The sequence below is a fragment of the Plectropomus leopardus genome, chromosome 8, assembly GCF_008729295.1.
Source record: "Plectropomus leopardus isolate mb chromosome 8, YSFRI_Pleo_2.0, whole genome shotgun sequence".
In the NCBI taxonomy this organism is placed as follows: domain Eukaryota; kingdom Metazoa; phylum Chordata; class Actinopteri; order Perciformes; family Serranidae; genus Plectropomus; species Plectropomus leopardus.
In genome coordinates, this window is record NC_056470.1 from 28,117,985 (window position 1) to 28,138,299 (window position 20,315).

At 41.2% G+C, this 20,315-nt stretch overlaps 1 protein-coding gene across 3 annotated transcripts in view; it reads right to left on the bottom strand.

Moving 5' to 3' along the window:
- Positions 1–1,007: 1,007 nt before the first annotated feature.
- LOC121946932 (segment polarity protein dishevelled homolog DVL-1-like) overlaps positions 1,008–20,315 on the bottom strand; it is a 33,723-nt gene continuing 14,415 nt past the window's right edge. The window contains exons 4-16 of one of the 3 annotated variants that reach the window (XM_042491768.1): positions 18,356–18,474; positions 13,010–13,148; positions 11,358–11,451; positions 11,134–11,203; positions 10,852–10,991; positions 10,195–10,271; positions 7,682–7,749; positions 7,356–7,487; positions 7,139–7,273; positions 6,264–6,431; positions 5,919–6,134; positions 2,146–2,640; positions 1,008–2,022 (exon numbers count right to left, since the gene is read on the bottom strand). In XM_042491768.1, coding sequence (XP_042347702.1) covers positions 2,021–2,022; positions 2,146–2,640; positions 5,919–6,134; positions 6,264–6,431; positions 7,139–7,273; positions 7,356–7,487; positions 7,682–7,749; positions 10,195–10,271; positions 10,852–10,991; positions 11,134–11,203; positions 11,358–11,451; positions 13,010–13,148; positions 18,356–18,474 — 1,855 coding nt within the window. In that variant the 3' untranslated portion in view covers positions 1,008–2,020. Of the gene's footprint in view, positions 2,641–5,918; positions 6,135–6,263; positions 6,432–7,138; positions 7,274–7,355; positions 7,488–7,681; positions 7,750–10,194; positions 10,272–10,851; positions 10,992–11,133; positions 11,204–11,357; positions 11,452–13,009; positions 13,149–18,355; positions 18,475–20,315 lie in introns of all 3 variants that reach the window. The other 2 variants (XM_042491769.1, XM_042491767.1) reach the window with 2 other exon arrangements.

Genomic DNA, 20,315 nt, shown 5'->3' on the forward strand with positions numbered 1-20,315 from the left:
TTAAATGTCAAACTTAAAAACCTAAGTTTTTGAGTATACTACACATTGACTGTCTCCCTCTAGTGGCCCTGCAGAAAAAGAGAAAAGTATATTTTAAAAAATGAAAATGCAGAGTTTTGAACATATATATATATTTTATTCATATATATAATAAATTTCTATGTACAATTTATTCTTTTTTGTTGTAAAGAAACAAAATTAAAGAGAAAGCTTTGATTGCAAACAGTGTTTCATACTAAAAGGGAGGGAGACAAAATGGAAAGTGCTCATAAAACTAGTGTGTTATTTCCCTCTTGTAATCGCATTTTAGGTAAATACAACAGGGGTTTGCCATTGTTTTGCAAGGAGATTGGATTGAAGGCCAGGATTCCCCTTGAAGTCACTTTGAAGTCGTAAAATGAGAAGTGTCACATGATAAAGAAATCACAGGCCGCATTATAAAGAAATATCCACCACACATCGTGAGGCTTTGGCTTTTATCGCACTGACTTTTATCGAAGTTCGCGCTCGCTACCAAAGAGACTATGATGCTTTCAGTAAATCTTCTATCAACACTTTGCTTTTACGGCTGTGGTGGGAGTCCACTGTTTGCAATCCTGTTTGTATGTTGATTTGTGAGTTTAACCCTTTGAAACCTGAGCAAATTGGCTAGAATTCTTTCAAAAACATGGGAAGAAGGCAATGAGCAACAAAGGAAGGCAATGAGCAACAAAGGAAGGAACTGCCCAAAATTAGTGAGAAATTAGTATAAAGTACAAAGTACAAAAAAAAGAAAAAAGTAAAAGAAAGTAAAAATTAAAAAAATAGAATAAAAAATTAAAAAGGCAAAGAAGACTTGAAAAATGCTCAACAATAATAATTCTGTAACATTATTTAATCTATGCATTTATGATAATTCTATAGTTTTTTCCTATCTTTTTTTTTTTAAAATCAAATTTCTGAATCTATTAATTTCTTTCAACTTTTGGAACATTTCTTACCAAGTTACTCAATGACCTTTTCCCATGCTTTTTGAAAGAAATCACACCGATTTGCTTAGGGTTCAAGGTCTAAATACTTGTGGAAGGTGTCTGTAAGCAACGCGAAGTGATGTCGCTCCAGGTTTCAAAGGGTTAAACCAAAGTGTCATGAATGTCTGGGTTTCATCACTGACAGGAATAATGATACATTCGACAAAGCACAGCTAGGACAGTGGAAACTGGCCACTGATTTACAAAGGGAGATGTCTGATTGTCTGTCAGTCAGCCTTAGTAGACAAAGTCTGACACCATCAATGCAACATAATCACATAAATAACATCACAAAAACCATCCAGTGTACGGATTCTTCCTTTAGAACATTGGCAAGAGGTAAGCCCTCCCCTCATCAATGGTAATACTTTAAACAAAATGTATTAATAAAATTTATTTTCTTTAAAGCAGTTGAGACAGTCATGCATTACGCAGCCTAGTTAAACTAATGGCTGGCTACAGGGCCTCCCTTATGAAGAAGACATCCACGGATCGTGAACTGATCAAGGTTAGCGTTTTTTTAGTAGTTGGCAGGTAAGAGCTTAAATAAGCCGGTGGCGGTGCCACAGTTTAAAGGAAACGGGGCCAGAGGTTTGATGTAACGTGCTAAATTTTATCTGTGCACACAGATATGAGTCAAGACATCAAAGTTCTAGGCCCGGAGAAATGTTCCTATGTGCAGGCTGCAGATGTCGGCCTGGGTCTGGGGGATTGAGATCCAGGCCCAGCCAGCTTAAAGGTCTTGCAGAGCGGAAAATATCCTAGGTAGAGTACACACTCCCGAGAATGTCTGCGTGGCAGCTTTAAAGAATCTCCACATTGAATACCACTTACGTTTCACAAACCTGTACATGTCACGTCAATACAAAAGAGGGTTTTCAGCCACAGAGGACCCGTGCTTGTGTGAGAGAGGCCTCCCTCCTGTTGTGCTCTTGCTGCCTGTATTCCTTTGCTCGGACATCAGAGGGATAGACAGATAGCAGGGGGGTTAGGTAGAGGGCCAGTCTACATTCTGAACTTGGAGAGAGGCAAAAGATTGAGAGGACAGAGAGACGAGGCTAAGCGGGAGAATCGTTCTGTGCTCAATGAGTTTTGAAGGCACTGTCCTGTCACATGATATCAACAAAGAACTCACAGGGATTGCCCATAGCGTGCTGGAAGGACTGGCGACTGGCGGTGAGCTCAGGAGGAACGGCTGCTAACTCTCTCCCAGGAGGGGCTCCAGGGGGCGTGCTGCTGCTGACGGAGGTTTTGGGGGCCAGACGAGCCAAACAATAAGGGGGAGGCAAGCCTGGGGGGCCATAGGAGGAGGCATGGCTTTGCTCGCTGAGGGCGCACGAGCCCGGCCCTGGCTGGCTAAAGGGGGTGTGGCTGTAGGTGAAGGAGGGGTGGCTGTTCTGAGAATGAGAGTGACTCCTGTGTGACTGGCTGTGACTGAGACTTGATCGGGCGTGACTGTGACTGGAGACGGCATGGCTGTGATGGCTCATTTGGCTGGCGGACCTGTCACCGCGCCTCCCTACACGGACACGGGGCTCTGATTCGCTGCATGTTGACCTTTGACCCTTCTCCTGAGGGGAGAAGCGTCTACCTTTGCCTGCGCTGGGGTTGGATCCACTGCTTCGGCTTCCTGTTGAGAAAAAAAGAAAGGACATTTAAGCTTTTTCTTCTACACTTCAGGTAATACTGAGGCAGATAGTCACACATTAAACAAAATAATGTTTATTATAATGCCTTTGTGAACTGCAACAGACACTATACATGACATTTCGACCAACACTCTTTATCAGCACCGTGATGAAGAGCATTGGTTGAAAGGCATTCGTCGTATGGCTGCCACAAGCCCAGAATTAAAAGCATCTAAAAAGGACATTATTGTGTGCTGACAGTCAGATTTGTCATACATTGCTTTTTGTGTCATGCACCTGGAAGAGTTTTTCAGTTACAGTCAGGGGTGTGCTCCTTTTTTCCTTGTACTATACATGACATGAGATGTCATGAGAGACCTCCTTTGGTACAAATAAAAGCAAACATTACTGCACTTTGTTTAAGGTGTGACAGGATTTTTTTTTATACAATCTAGCAAGAGTCAAGGGCAAACATGATTATCTCAAATATCTTCCCCAAATTCCACCTGCAGCAACTATCATCTGATATTCATACAAACACTGAAACATTCACAGATTATAAATGTAAACATGATACACCTGCATCAGAGAGACACACAGCACTTGCTGGATAACAGCAGATTTTAAAAAAAAGTTCTTATATTCATATTGTCAGTTTTGTCTAAAAAGTAGGTTATTATCAGGTCTCAATGCTGCACACTGGTGGTGTCACACTGATAGAGGTGTACCACGCTGCTGCAAAATCAAACATTCCACGCCTCCCCTTCCGCAATGAGCCCAACAGTACTGGGTAAAGTGGTGCATGATCGCCCCCTATCAGTGAGAATGATAGCACAAGCCTCGGAGTGATCATCCTGCATCATGCACCTCCCAGCACAGTACCAATGCATGCCCAGAGGTGCAGAGAGGGAGAATGGACTGTCAGGAGTCACACACAGGATATGCACACTGAAAGGACGCATGGGACGGGCGGAGAGAAAATAAAACCTGAAAGCCACAGAATGATAGGTGGAAAATGTTCAGCACAGGAGAAAGAGAGGAGGGATAGAGTAAGATGAAGAGGAGGAATGGTGAGAGGAAAAAAGAAAGAGAACAGCAGAGGAGGAGAGGGGGGGGTTAGCAGGCTTACCGGTTCCCCCAGTGTCCTGGGACTACCTCCTCCTTCAGTCTACCGTTGCCCAGCAGAAACAGAGGGAACAACAGAATTACACACACCTCCCAGCTCCGTCCTTCCAGGACTAACTAATGTACCCTATGCCACTGTGCATCTATCTCGCATGTTCAAACTAGTATTACACCTATGGATGTTTTTGATCCTTTTCTTATCATCCAACTAAAAAAAATCATCAAGTTATGGAGAAACTGCTCCTCAAAAATGCACACATGCATTCAAACAGGCAGGCAGACACATAGTAACCCTTTAACACTTTTTGGAAATAGGGATGGGAATCGAGAACTGGTTCCAAATTGTCTAAGACATTAGAACTGTATATCAAGCTCATCAATTACTTTTAGTGGTGCCAGCATGTTTTTTTATTTGCAAAACAATGGCGTTTAACTCGTGCATCAACACTGCTGAAAGGAAACAGCCCAAACAACATGGAACAGGTTCCAATCCAGTTCCCGCACCTAATTTTGAACCGTTCTGAGCATTTTGAGCAAAAATTAAATGGTTTGGAACCTGAGAAAGTTCCAAACCATTAGCAGGTTTTAGGAGTTAAGTGACAAATCATCAGGAAAAAAGAGCGTGCAGTCGACTAACTAATATTTGGTCAGTGCTTGTTTTTTGTATAAAAACAGAACAGAACAAAAGCTGGCTGGTAATATGCATTCTGCTATTTTGCTACTACTGCAACTTTACTTTGCACTGTTCAATGCCCTCAATTGATGACACAATGGTTTCACTTAAAACTACGCTATATGGCACCAAGGTTTACCCAGTTCAGGAATCAGAACTTAAACGGGTGAAAAATGTGAAAGTGTGGCTTCATTTTACTAAAAAGATGACAACAGTAGTGCTCTTGTGATATATGTTAAATAATCATTTCAAGCAACAGCAATATGCTGAAATATCTTTCTATGGAACATGGGTGTAAAAGTCCAGGACTGTCATTTATTTGACACCCTACTCATAAGTGCCACTGCCGCCCATTCAAGCAGCACATCTGTTAGAGGGGAAATACCCTGTTAAAATATAATTAGTTTTCCTGATTAAGGTACTTTTGACTAAGACAACGGTTAAACTCTGCAGCTTTTGCACACCTTAGTTGTATGCATGCATTGTTTTTTTAGATCTGTTTCTATACTGTCTTCAGACTCAGAAATTATAAGATACTTGTATTAACACTGAAAACCTGTGAAGGCCTACTTTTTTCAACGCAGAATTTTGATGAGGAATCAAGAAGCGTATCAAAAAAGGAATCAGACCTATCAGTAAAATGGATAATTGCATTGGTATCAATAAATCTTCTTAATTCCCATCCCAATCCCTATGCCCAAAGAGACAAAACTACAAATTTAACTTGCATAAAATACATCGCATGTCTTATCTTTGTCTTCTCTGTCCCTCCACATTTCCAAGGTTGCAGATAAACTAACTGAAAGGGTGACAACCGGCGGAGAGCAAGACATGACGATGTCTGGATGAATCACTCAAAACAATGAAAATTAGACTGATAGATGGTAACATGTAACTTACCATTATCTGTCTGGACTGCCTGGTTTAAAATGAATACTACAACCACACTATCACAGCCACCCACTTATGTGTAACACAGCCCCTGGACCTCCACTCTCCCTCGATGCAGATATCAAAAACCATGCAGAAGCAACACAAAGCACTGTCACGCTGTGATTCAACATAAAAACAAAAAAATCAATCGAGAACTGATGAAGAGGGATGGACTCGGTGTTGATCATTTCAAGCTGGCGATTTGCAATCACATGGTCGATCAGATTGTTTTTGCGTGTACACACCCAGTACTGCAGAGCTGTCCGCTGCATGACTCAAGATGCTCATGATTGACCTTGACGATACAGGACGTGTTTTAGAATACACATATTTGATTAATAAAAATGCAATGTCAACTTCCTGCCCGAGAGAGGCAGAAAAGCTAGCATTAGCATGAGTCAGGCACTTGTTAATACTGACGTCATATGTCAGGGATACTTAGATTAGGGATAATGTCATGTTGCGTGTTGAGTCAAATTATCACATTAATTACTGAAAGCCTGACGGGAATCTCAAAGGCCCTTTTTACCCCTCTGTTTCATTGCTCACCCTCGCTGTGCTGGCTGCCTGCGCTCCCACTGTGGAAACTGTGGCATGGGTCTGAGTATCCTGGCGGGAAGCTGGGGGGTGCGGAGGGAAAGGGAGGGTAGGGGAATGGCTGCCCGCCCAGGGGCCAGGGGTTGCTGGTGGGAGGGAGGGGTGCCAGAGTGTCCTGCTCAGAGCCTCCGCCGCTGGATCCCTCGTTTAAATTGAGTGATGCCATGTCTTATTGGAGACAAAACAGAACCAGAGAAGGAAAGATTTAGTACAACCCTTCCATTCATTAAAAAAAAAGAAAAAAAAAGCTATACAAATGGAGCTACATTATTAGCACACTGAGAGAAGTGGTTTTACTTTGGCAGAGGTCCCCAAAGGTATAGTAGCACTGCTCGGAGAAGGTGATCTTGTTGACCGTGTGTCTCAGGTAACCGTGTTTCAGCAGACTGCTTGCGTACTTCCTCGCATCCCGTCGGTCCTTGAATCCCTCAACTCTGGAGTAAAGCCAGTCCACCACGTCGGCACCTGACACAGCAACAAACACACACACACACACACACACACACACACACACACACACATGTTGGCTCCTGCTATAATATGTTGAACAGATGCTATAAATACTCGATATGCAAAACAGCCACACTGGCTACATGTAGACAGGCTGCACAATGTTGCAAGAACTTTATATAAAACTGGTTTAGTTAATGCCAAAACTATGCATGATACTTTTCAGGCCTTAGATGTTGATTTTGTGGTTAGAAAAACAAACTAAAAACTTGCTGAGTTGCAACACAGATGCAACTTGTATTTAGGAACAATAAATTGCCTAAAGGAGAAAAAAGTGGATGGATTTGCAAAAAGCTAGCATATGATTACAGATTAAATTATCTCCAGAGTAGCTGTTTCAAATTTCACACTTATAATAACAGCAAAAAAATAAAAATATGAAAATAATCAAAACAAGAACAACAATAATAATAAAAATTCAACTTTGTGTTCTTTAAGAAATGGCAAATAAAAACTGATTTCTTTGTTTTAAAGCCTTACTAAAGCATTATTCCTCATAGACAGTACCAACATCGAAAGCAGTGTGCATACAACACAGGTTTTTGTATTTCTACAACCTACATGCATTACTTACAGTAAATTACTTTTTAAAAACTCCAAATCTTAGTCTACATGAAACAAAGGTTTACTGTTAGTTTTGTGTGTTCCCACACAGCTCTCACCAATAACTGCATTGGCGATGGTGATCTTCAACCACATCCTGTCTCGAATCTCTAAGCCAGAGTCAGGCAACTGCATCACCTTGACGATAGTTGCCATGTCTGTTTTGCTTGCAGATAGAGGCAAGTCGTCAAACTCTGTAATGGGAGAGGAAGGAGAAAAAATAGTGACAAAGCGAACTCTTTGGTTGTTCAAATGTTGCAAGGTTGTCATAATTACCACAGAATGGCTGCTTCATAGAGTGTGGTGGAGGTGGTGATTGGTTGCTTTTACCATAGTGTGGATAAGGTCCTGTCAGTGCGGTGGTGTGAGAAATCCAGGCTGCTGGGTCAATGGGTCTCACTGGTTCAGCTGAAGAAATGAAACAAATAAGGCAACTTTGATAAAAGACAAAGTTTAAACATTGTCTAGTTCACACCTGGTCAAGGACACAAGTTAAATTACTTCATATGTAATAAAAATAAGTTTGATTGGATAAATTATATGGAAAATACTATATATTATACTAATACTATATGAGAAAAAAGTACTTTTGTCTGTCTTACCACGAGGGATGGTGAAGTAGCTTCGTGGAGATGGGTCCCAACATTTGGCAACAGTAAGACTAATAGGACTGGAGGAAACACACATAGAAAATGAGTTTGAATAGAGTCTTTGAAAGACAAAAAACACACAGGGGCAAAGTCTGGCTGAGCCAAATAATACAACATGTGGAAGTGAACAGATTATTGCTGCACTGATCTGCTTTACTGTCCACACTAATACTGCATAGTATTAACATGCAGATTATTATGTGGTGTTATTTAGTTATTTGTGGTTACTTGTTACTTGTGGTACTTTCCACAAAAAAAAAACCCCACTGACTTGACAATCGACACAGTATTGTATATACTGTAGGCCTATATACTATTAAAAACTGCCTTTAGTAATACCAGCAGGCAATCTTTATCTACCTAAATGTATTTCCTATGTATGAGATATTACCTCCTACGAATAAGACATTATCTCCTACATAAAAGATATTTTCTCTTATGTAGGAGATAAACTTTTAGGCCTAATTAGGCAGTTTTAAGAGTTAGAAAGCCATGCAAAATGATGTGCTTAATGCACGATGCTTATAGCATTGAAAGTTCAGCCAAATGCAGCATACACAAGTTTTACCTTCTCAGTTAACTAACTACAAATGTACACTGTGAAACATTATGGTGCAGTGCATCAGCAGGATCCAAATCATACACAGAAGAACAACCTGCCCACAATAACAAGGTTCCCACACGTGCACATATGCAGTCTGTGCACTAAGGTTAGCAATATAACAGCATCATAATACCAGCTAACAGGCTGGGTTTACACAATCATCACTGCAGCTTTCATACAATAGTAACAGTATTCTAGTTAATAGGGGATGGGTTGAGCGTGGGTAATATAATACATCATTAATAAGAAAAATATTAATTACATTCCCTAAATTGTGGATGTTGCAGAGAGCAGAGCAGAGCTGTTGTCCACTGCTGCAGTGTGTCTCCATTGAGAGACACTGTGCACATTTATGCATTTTAAAAACAGCAACAGTACTGACAGACTGGCATTTGTAGTGGATGATGAGGACCACTGACAAGAAGATATTCAAATGCCTATCCAAAACTGAAACTCCTTTTGGAGATTCTTTAGATGACCCTCGGGGTCAGCTTATGGACCTAACTGACCTGTTGAACTTGACTCTGGGCAGCAGAACTAAAATATGACAGATTTTATTGCCAGACCGACAGTTTGAGTTAACTTACGACTCATTTGGGGCAAGAAGCTGTCAACTGAGCTCCTGCAAAGACTCATGGAGACATCAGGAGATCCCTAAATTGTAGAAACTGATTTGAACTGAGCTGAATTTATGGTTTTGTTGTGCATCCAACATGTGACACACATCCGCACATCTCCAGACCGGGAGAGAGAACCACGTCAACTGCTTTTTGTATTCAAAGTAAAATGTACTTTGAATACTGTTTTACTTAGTTAATGAACTGTAGTGAACTTTATCAACGCTTTAAGGAAGCAATTAAATCTGGACGGTTAAAACAGTAGGCGTGAATAAAGGGGAGGAGTGTATTTTTCCTGCTTTGATGGTGAACCATCACGCCCCTTTGTCACAGAAGTTGTAAGCCCCCTGAAGTCGAAGGACTTTAGGTTTTTGGCTTTTGACTTTCCAAGCTTTTGTCTGCTTGTGCTGCAGCCCTGAGATGCTGTGAGCTGCTGTTAATCTACCTTGTTCTAAATGACAATTAAGCACAAAAAAAGACTGTGAGACAAAGAGAGACTTAAAATGAAACAAAGCCTGATAATCTGTCATCGTGATCTCATCTCAGCTACATTAAGTGTCAGAAGATGATCAGCTGTTCATCGGGAGAGAGAGATGTAGGAGACAAACTCAAGCCGAGTTCGTGACGCTTAAACAGAACGAGGCCAGCCAACGGAACAACAGGAGCATAACCGAGCTGCCCGTCCAGGCCACACTCCAACTTTTCCCAAGTGAACCTTTTCCCTGGCATCAAGACTTCTGAGTAAGGAAACAATCTTTCCTGAGCTGTTATGGGGTTGATGCTCTTAAATGATAGGGACACATAGGAAGTGTTGGACTTCGGTTAGGATCTCCCATTAATGCAATTATGGGTTACTCTCTGATCAGGCCTCTTCATTTATCTGTCCCTCTAATGTTTTATGGGAAAGGTTGCCTCTCTGTTCACCTTGTTTCTCAGAGGTTCCATCAGCAGGAGACAGATGCAGGAAAAGTAGCTGATCAGCTCAGAAAGTCACAAAAGGGGTTTAAAAAGTCATCTAGCAACAAACATGATTTTTGCAACACTGGATAAACTATGGGGACATACTTGTATTTTACACTGATGATTGTTCTCAAAAGGCTTTTTTTTAACCCTTTAAATACCCAAACAGCACCCTATCTGATTAACGTGTTAGTCTTAAGGGTAAGATTACACCTTATACGCAGGAAATTACACCCTCAATATTTCGCAGCAAAGAGTTGCATAGTCACATGGCTCAGTCTTACCCAGTTTTGGAAACAATCTCTCTGAGGATCCTCACAGCGTCGTCATTACTCATGTTCTCAAAGTTTACGTCATTCACCTGGATGGCAGACAACAACTCGTTACATAAGTACATGTTTTCATGCCTGAAATATTATTTTGAAGCTCTGCAGAGCGCTCCATTGTATTAGTGCACTTGTAATGTGCACATTATTCTCTGCATTGCTCTCAGGCCTTCAGATGCCTGCAAATCCTAAACTGCTTTCTATGAGATACACAGTCCAAATAATGTATTGCGCATGTGGGGCAACGACAAATTGAAGTCAGCCATCGTGTCTTTTATAGAGGGGTGTAGTCACAGAGCTCTGGCGCACAGAGATCAAAAGAGAGGCATTAACAGGAAGGAAAAGGAGAGGCAGAATTACGACTTTTACAAAAGAGCCTCGTAATGGAAGTGAAATGCATCATTGTGGTTCTTGTAGGTCACAAAGCCTCAGAGAGACATGCATTCATCTCTTTATATTACACGTATAGCTTTGGCACTGTACCAACAGGAGCAGCAAAGGTGTTTTCATTACGCTAAAATCACTATTTACCACAAAATGTATGCAAATATAAACATATGATGATGAAAACTCCAAATGTTCAATGATATTTTGCAAGAGTGGCTGTAAGTGTACCTGAAGGAGCATGTCTCCAGGTTCTATTCTTCCATCAGCGGCCACAGCGCCTCCCTTCATGATAGAGCCGATGTAAATTCCACCGTCTCCCCGGTCATTACTCTGACCGACAATACTGATACCTAAAAAGTTATATTTCTCTGTCAGGAAGAAAGCAGGGAACAGAGAGCGTTAAGACTGGAAAAGGTTAAAATAGTAACACTTGCACACTGAAACTTGATTATATCTGAATATGTACATTTGAATAAAATGAAATCGTAGTTATGGAGGTGTCAGGTTTACCCATGTTGAGCGTGACGGTGATGATGTTGAGGCTCATAGTGGAGTCGGTGATACTGCTGAAGGATGAAGACTGGAAAGGCAGCAACAAGATGCAATAAGTAAAGCCCATCAGAAAGAGTCACAGTGGCATAAAATCTATATCAATCAGTGCTCTCATCTGTTTCTCGTACTTAATGTCCATTTCAATTTCACCAGAGGTGGTGATGTGTCTTAGAGGTGCTCACCCGGTCTATTTTGGCCACTTTGTGCCTCCGTCGGCGGCGCTTGTGTCTGCGCATCAGCTGTGAGGAAGAGCTCTGTTCTGTGGAGCTACTGAGCCTGAAACACATGAGAAGAGACAGAGAATAATCATGTGGAGAAGAAGAAAGAGGATACACAGACAGGATGTTAGAATGAGATGAAAACAGTGGAGTAAGTGCATCTACTGGACTGCACAGTAATGACCTGACATGTTAGCAACAATTTAGTGTAAACCTGCCTGTGGAGGTTTGTACATGAGCAGGGCAAATTAAAAGAAAACTTTTGCAGTAAAATACAACGGAACAATTTCAATCACTTATCACTTTGTAAGCTGAAGTTAAATGTGCTGTTTAATTTATTTATTAAATAAATATAATTTTATTTATTTATTTATCCTTGCATGTTACAAATACAGCATGTCTGTAAAGTGCTTTAGTTGTCTTTAACTGTGTATTTGTCAACATAAAAAACTGGTTTTGAAGAACAACAGTCGTGTTTTTTTTTTTTCACTTTTTAGGGCGGTGGTTGGACCAAACATCTGCACATGTATTCAAGATTTCTTCTGTTTTGCCTCTACCTAATTACAATGTATCTTTGAATTTAGGTGATGTAGACTGATATATGGGATGATAAATTTAATTGACTGTTTTATATATTAAGGTATATGTCTGATAATTTGAAATATGGCTTTTGTATTACTTTTTTTGTGGTCAATTGTTTTATCACCCTGGGCAGTTTAGATGGTTTACCTCACCTGCCATAATAACCTTTGTCAGTCTTTTGGTGTGCATTGTGTTTTCACATTTTGAAGATTCTGACCTGACAAAGATCCACGTAGGATCAAAACACTGTCTTTATTAAAATTTTGGGGCATAAAGTAACTGTGAAGGTGCTACTTTTTCTTCATTTACCAAAAAAGCCTTACATACAGCACCTATACTATGCTGCTCATTGGTATTTAAATTAATATGACTTACTTCTGTAGCTCATAGCGATCTAAAGTAGGGCTAAACGATATGCAAAAAATAATAATATTAATATTTTTTAAAAAGCCAGATTTCGACATTCGACATCTGCATTTCGATAACATTTCGATTAATAGTGCAGTCATAATTTTAAGTAGTTGCAGCCTGAATTGATCATCATCTGCTATAACTACAGCTGAAATGGTAAGTTGATTAATAAACTAACTGAAAGAAAATTAATCAACAACTATTTGAATAATCTATTCAATCATTAAGCCATTTATCAGGCAGAAATGCAGTTTTATAACTTTGAGAACAGCATTTCTTTGGTTTCTGGGACTGTTGGAAGGGTAAAAATCAAAAATACAATACACCACCTTGGGCTCTGGGCAACTGTGACAGGCATTTTTCACTAATTCCTTATTTTTGTGATTAATTGATAAAAATATAACACAATAATTAGTAATGAAAATAACTACGTTGCAGCCCAAAAAGTCGAAAAGTTTCACAGAAATGACATTTACTGCACACATATTGTATTTTAGGTGTTATGTAGTTTTTCTTTAATTAATTTTTACAAACAAAAGACAGTTTCAGAAACAAAGAAAAGCTACTGATTGGAGTGTCTGGATTGAGAAATGCAGAATACATTTTGATGGGAGGTATGATACCTGCTAGCGTCCTCGTCTTCCTCACTGTCAACAAATGAGCTGGACTCCAGCTCGCTGCTCATTACTGAGGTGCTGTCGTAACCCATGGCTGAGTCCCTCGCCGTGCGCTCTGATTTGGAGTGACCGTTGATGCGAGGGACTGGGGAGAGAAAGAGCGGAGCAGCGGTGAGTCAGACGGAAGGTCACATTGGTCAGCGAGGGGTCAGATCAGAACAAGAGAGAGCATCCAGGAGGGGAGGAAATCAGGGTGAGTGAGAGTGGCGGGATTGGAAAAAGACAATAGTTATCTGAACAACAGATGGGGAGCTTTCATGTCTGATACCTGGAAGATTTTAGCATTATTGAAAATATGAACTGAAAAGCAGAACTTGGACACGGTCAGGTCTTACAGAGGAGTACAGGACATTGAGTGCAATAAAGCATCAACAATTACTTTGAAATAATCATACAAAATTGAAATGCAGGTTTTTTAGATTTATTTTTTTACAAATGCTTTATTGCACAAAGATGTACACAAATTCACTTTCAAAATCCCCAGCAGTGCACGACTACCCTGTCCTTCTTCATACGTACATTGCCAGTGAGGCGGTGCTGTCTCAGGGTGACAGCGGATTGGCTGGAAAGGTCTCATAAGGCGAAGAGGGCGTGGCAGCCAGCGCATTCGCCGAGAGCAAGCAAAACATTCCAGCAATGTGGTAGTTCCCATCGCTAGCTCCGCCCAGAGGGTGCGTCTATGAAAGCTGAGCTGCTGCACATAAGCACTCAATCAGCAGAGGGAAATGACATCCACTGTCAGGATTCACAAAACCGTATTTCCTTCCACACTCAGATGACTGCCATGCCAGAGAAAACAAAAAACGCAAGAGTGCAGGTTCATCAAGTCAGATAGAGTCTCTGTTCTCTGCTCTGTGTGTGCTAGTCGCTCTCTAAAACCCAGCCGGAGCCTCAGACGGTCTCTGCCCACCGGCTGGCTGCTGACAGGCTTCACAGCTTATCTACAATAGAGGCAGTAAAAATAGGGAATAAACATAAAGGTGCTCTGTGAAGAACGGCAAGTAAAATAACAAGAAGCAAGTGAGTCACTTTTTGACTAGACGTGAAACTTGGGACACAATGTTATTATGACCTTTTTTAAAAGTTGTGGCATTTAAATGATAAGCTGGTTGTATTGCATTTTTATCAACTATGATCAATAAACCAATAAATAATACCCTCATCAGACAAAGTCAACATGTGACAATTCAAATGTCTCGACTCGTGGGTTAACATTAAATATGCAACATCACAATATAAAAGCTCAAATCAAGTAACAATAAATCCCTCTCCTCACTGCAAAACAAGAACCCACTCATTTAAGTTTCCATAATCATAGAAAAAATAATAGCTCCAAAGCTAACCACAAACTGAAATCACATGTATCATATAACACAGTCAAATATCAACAACCCACGTTACACAAACAAATCCCTCTCACCGCAGCCGACAGTGTGCCTTCATCCGATGCAAAGAGAAACTGAGCTGAGAGTCAGGAGAAAGTATTGCCTCCTCCCTCCCTCCCTCCCTCAGCACGCAACTATAGAATGACTGCTAATCTGCCTCTGACCAATCACATGATGGGATTCTCCAAAACAGAGATAACATGGGATTTGAGATGATGTTTTGTCCTGTCCCATCCCGGCCTCAGGTGAAAACACCATCAGGTTATTAAAATCCCAAATGCTTTTTAGAGGCTTTGCAACACAAAAAATAATCTTGAGATATTTTTTCATAACAGAGGACAGTTTATCAGCTGTTTTCATGCTTTTTGTTAATACTTTAATACAAGCATAAGTGCTTTGGCTTAACTGTGTCTTCTTTGACCTCAGCCTTGAAATCCCAGCAGCACTGAACAGCATTAAACTTAATGCATGATGCTTTTTTTCTAGAGGCTGGCTCAGAACACAACAGCAAAATGTTGCAAACAAACAGCATGAATATCTTCACAAACAAAAGACTTAAAACAAACAGCCAATTTACAACGAACGACTAAAATCAGCAGCGTTCAGTAACCAGACGTGCATTCAATGGTCAAAAAGTTCTTAATCCTATTTTTTAAATCCCCCTCGCTTTTAATAGAGTCTTGTTTATGGTGACTCTGTAGCTAACACCAATATATACATCAGCCGATGTAATACTGAATTTTTTTTACTTCCAAATATCAGCATCAGCCCCAAAATCTAGTATCGGTCTGGTTTTCCTTTTCTCTTTTATAGGGTATTGAATGTTCTCTGTTACAGTGTAATAACTGAACATTAGAGTCTTGTCTTACAACAGGTTAAGATTGCAGAGCACCTGGCGGCATTGAAACAGATCATATCCCATTACTGCATCCTACACCTGTTCAACCCTCCGAAAATGTTCAACTGCTGCATTTTTCATCCATTCACTCTCAAATGCTACAGCTCAAACAGAAAATAAGACAGGGATATGTTTACCACAGCCGAGCACTTTAACTGATCACTGTAAAACAGCGAAGCATTCACGCTGAGACAAAATCACTTGAAGCGTGTGTATAAGATGACAGGGGAATTCCTGCTGCTGCTGATGCTGCAGGCAGCGAGTTAAAGAGGTGGAGCTCCTTCTTTACATCCAGGCCATGTGACCATGACAGCAGCCGCTGAGCCGATGCAGCCAAATTGAAGTACATTATATGGGGTCTTGCTTGTTGGATTTATGAGCCATGAAACTACTGGCAACCCAACAGTGACCTACTGATCCCCCCCTTATGGTTTCACTTAATTAGAGCTAACAAACAAGCAGGTGGAAAGATGCCAGGGCACGAAACAGAAGAAGAAAGACTGCATGAGTGTGTGTGAGAGAGAGGGGAGAGGAATATGAAGAAATATCCTATTTTCGGTTTTCTGTATGATATTGTGTGATTTGTGTTGAGGTCAGTTAACACAGAAGAGGATGGAGGAAAGACGCAAAGTTCATCAGGCTTGAAGTTTTCCCATATCAGCCACAAAACAACAGATGTGCAGTTGGCAGTAATAGATCTGACGTGGTGAGCGCCAACAATACGTCTTTAGCCAAGTTAAAAATGCCATCACAAGATGCTCAAGAAATCAATGGATGTGATTATGCACTAATTCTGTCCGGATAAATATAAATCTGTTTTCAGCTTGCGAGTTGGTTACAGCTCTTCCTACAACCTCAACCTGATGTTGTGCTCTGTGATACTAACTGCATGATGAGCCTGGAGTGCAGGATGCAACGAGCCAGGCTTGTTGTGAAGAGAGGACACTGGCAGGAGAGATGGTGAGACAACTAGCTTTGCTGGGAGTAAAAACAAAACCAGACTGCAAGCTTTAGAAGCTGCTGGTTTATTACTTACTGCCATAAAAACAACCAATTCTGCCAAAATGTCTGTGAAGCAAGAACGGGAATAGAATGAAGCGGATATCTCAAAATATCACGGGTGAAATTATGCTGAAAACAAAACACGCCTTTTCCAGCAGAACCAGTACACTCTTTACCTGTTGTAGGGCTGGGTTATAAATCAATATTATATCAATATGAAAGTAGAAATCATCTAAGATTTTGGATATCATAGTATCATAAGTGTTGTCTTTTCCAGGTTTACAGTAAAGTAGTGTAATTTTCATAAATCTACTGTTCTAGCTGCCTTTACCCACGTAGTTATTATCACCGCATTACTGATCATTATTGATCAAAAATCTCATTGTTTAAATATTTTATGAAAGCACCCATTAATCATCTTTACAGTATCTTCAAAACAGGGCTTGCTGATACAGTCTGTTGCAATATTTTTAAGCTATATTGGGATGCACAATAAATATCTTGATATTTTACAAGCCTCTATAAACTGTATACTACTACAATACTGAGTACTGTTACTGAGTACTGTTATAATGACATAAAATAAATAATTGTTATAATGAAGTTAAAGAAAGCACTGGTACAAAAAATATTAAGTATTGTTATAATTAAGTTAATGTACTGTTATAATGAAGTTAACATATTGCTGTAATAAAATGAAATAAACTTGTTTGAAAGTTAATTAAAGTATGGTTACAAGAAAATTACATGAAATACAATTATAATAAAGTTAGTATTATTATATTGAAATTAAATGCAACACTATTATAATAAAGTTAAATAAAGCATAGTTATAATAAAATAAATCAAAGCGGAACCACTTGTGCTTTTATTCTGAAGCACCCGGTGCATCTCAGGCCGCACATGTTGATGTTTTTGCCGTGAGCGTGAAGCTTCCCATCAACAGTCGGCAGTTGGCAGAGAGTAAAACTGTTCAAGCGGCACCGTTAAATGTGTGGATTTATTCACTGTGAGCTGGAATCAAATAAACAGCTCTCCAGTTTACATATTAATAATATTTTCAAGTCACACCAGTGTCCCATGGTTGCAAAATATGACTAAATGGTCACAGTCTGGAGTCCTGCAGATACAAAAACACATACCATGCCTCACACACTATCGCTTAGGAGGAGCTGGGGATTGCATGCGACATATCATATTTGTGCTGGGGAAAATGACATAACAAGTCAGACTTAATTTTCATACATCGCACGTGGAACAAGCCATGCAACATCGAGTGTAATCAGCGCAGTCACGTGTCGTTACCTAGCAGCCTCTAACATTAAAAACATGGAACCTGTGATGGAGAGCAGTTCTTTTGAAGGAACAGGAAGGAAGCTGTTGTAACAAAGTGATTTTTTTTTTAAACGCTGCTGTCAAATGCCCAAAAAACTCAGCAGATGTGTTGACACTTGATAGTGGTTCTCAGGGGCTTTTAAGAGAAAGATCCTAACAATTTCTTTACCCGGTAGACTGTGGATGGTCGCATTTATATCTCAACAATAGCTGCAAAGGACTTTCCTGTGATATTTCATAAAACACTGGTGTCTTCTGACAGGGTATAATCATCGTACAAGACTGGAGTGTGACTACAGAGTGGAAAACAGCCTCTGACCATAAACCTGAGCCACACACAGGAAACAGAAGAAGGACAATCATCTGGAGAGACAGTGAATTCCAGAAAGTTTGACATGCGGTGAACTTATTCACTCCTTACTTTGTTCACTCTTCCAAGAACTTGAATATGTCTTTCTGGGTCTTACATAGCTAAAGCTCAACACACACCATGTGATCCCCGAGGGCCTCTTTTCATACATGTCTGCTGTCTGTCCACTTTTTTTTTTGTGAGTGACTTCAGCAGAGCAAGAAAGTTAAGTGTTGAGAAAGAGGCACTGAAATGTAATAACTTGGAAATGACAGGATAATTGCATTTTTAGGATCCATCTGTTCCTGGCTGATAATACTCACGCTCGGTTTCTCGGGCTCTCCTCCTCGCTCGCTCTCTCTCTCGTTCTCTGCGGTGGCTCAGGAGAGACTCTGTTCCCGTCTCCGTGTCCAGGCCATCTCGACTGCTCACCGCATTGGCACTGCAATACACACATCGGAAAACTTCAGTCAGATTCATAATGATGTACAAAACACACACACACACACACACACACACACACACACACACACACACACACACACACACACACACACACACACTCCCTCTGTCTCTCTCTCTCACAGAAACTCTTTCAAATTAATTCTCTCGCCAGCTTGTGACCAGCGCTCCTGAACATAATCCCCTGCTACAATATACTTCTGTCTGTTATAATATCTGTTTGCTTGCCATTCAGCCTTAGGGGGATATGCAACTCATATTATGACTCTGTTTCAAATTCAATCCCCCTGGCCAAAATAGCAGTTTCATTGTTGTGCGGTATGTGATGCGTTTTTCACTAAGTGTCATTAATGACCAGATACCCTGAGAGGGAGCCATTCTGGACAACACTGGCATTAATGAGACCTATTGAAAGCCCAGATGGTGCCTGGAGCATGATTGGGAGAGACACAGAGAGCGGAGAATGACAGATTGCATAAAAAAGCGAGAAGTGGTAGATCAGGTGTGGGCTGAGCAATAAGCTGGCGTGTGTACTTGAGGTTTGGGAGGAGTCGGGGGGTTCTGGAGGGCAGATTGTTATTCTGTCAGAGGGGCTGGAGACGCTGTGGCCTCAGGCACCGGGGTTAAGGGACCTACACAGCCACCGGGCAACGAGGAAACCTGAAGCTGGTGAGAACTCTACTCAACCCTGTCAGCCTGTCACACACACTTAGGCATGTGTGCAACATGTACTTTACACCTGCATAAATAATAGCGCTGTCATGCAGGCGCATTCATGCACGCTGCTGCTAGTATACAAACAGTGTCGTATTTTTAGTGTGCAAACAGAATAAAAGCGGCACATAACACAAACATCCCGCAACGGTTTAAAGGCAATGTTCTCACACACCTCGGAGGAAGCGTGTGGATGATCAATGCAAATTAAAAACACAAGAGCAGACAAGATGCTGTGTGTGCTGTGTTCACTCAGCGGGATAAAGCGCTCAATGAGGCATGCTTACACGCTTCTGCTACGGGGTGCTAATGGGTGCACCTGGGCCGGGCTGCACCAGCACAGGTCAGCGCGTGTATGCAAATATCAAACAGAGACACAGTTTGGGTGCTTCTGATAGTGATCTGCAGCGTTATGATTGATATGGTGGTAACTGCCCGTCTGTTAGGCTGTCGATGGCTGCTGACCAGCCGGGGCGGCAGGTCTGCTGATCCGGGGGGGAGATTATCCAAGGCGCTAGGCTGCAGCTGTGAACAAATGCCACCCCCTTTTTTTTTTTTACAACCCTCTATCCCCTCTCTCTGCTGCCAATCGCCACCCCCTCCCTCTTGGGAAATGGAGATGGGTGCTTTTAATGTCCGTTAATCCGGATTACCACGCCGAAGCACATCAGTTGTGTGCATTCTCAGCCCAAAACACCTATTCTGTGTGCTCATCAAATAGAGCCATTCACGCCAACAAACACATGAAATGCATGAATAAAGCACAAGAGAAAATGAAGTGGTAATAATATTCTAGCTATTTACAGAAAGAGGTAAAGGGTTGGAAGACTAGATTCATTTCAGAAGGAGAGGAGGTTCGCTATAGGGAATTCAGCACGCTGTTTCTCTGAGAGAAAGGCCTGCCTGTCTGAGTCAAAGAGGGAAAGAGAAAGGGAGAGTGAGGGAGGGAGGGGGCGGGGGATATGACGTGGGGTAAAGGGGCTGGCACAGTGTCGTTTGGCTCCACGAGGTGGCGGTAGTTGAAGTGAGAGCTATCCAGGAACAATAAAATCATCAGGACAGCTGACAGGCAGACAGCAGGGGGCAGCCCAGAGAGGGCAAAAACGA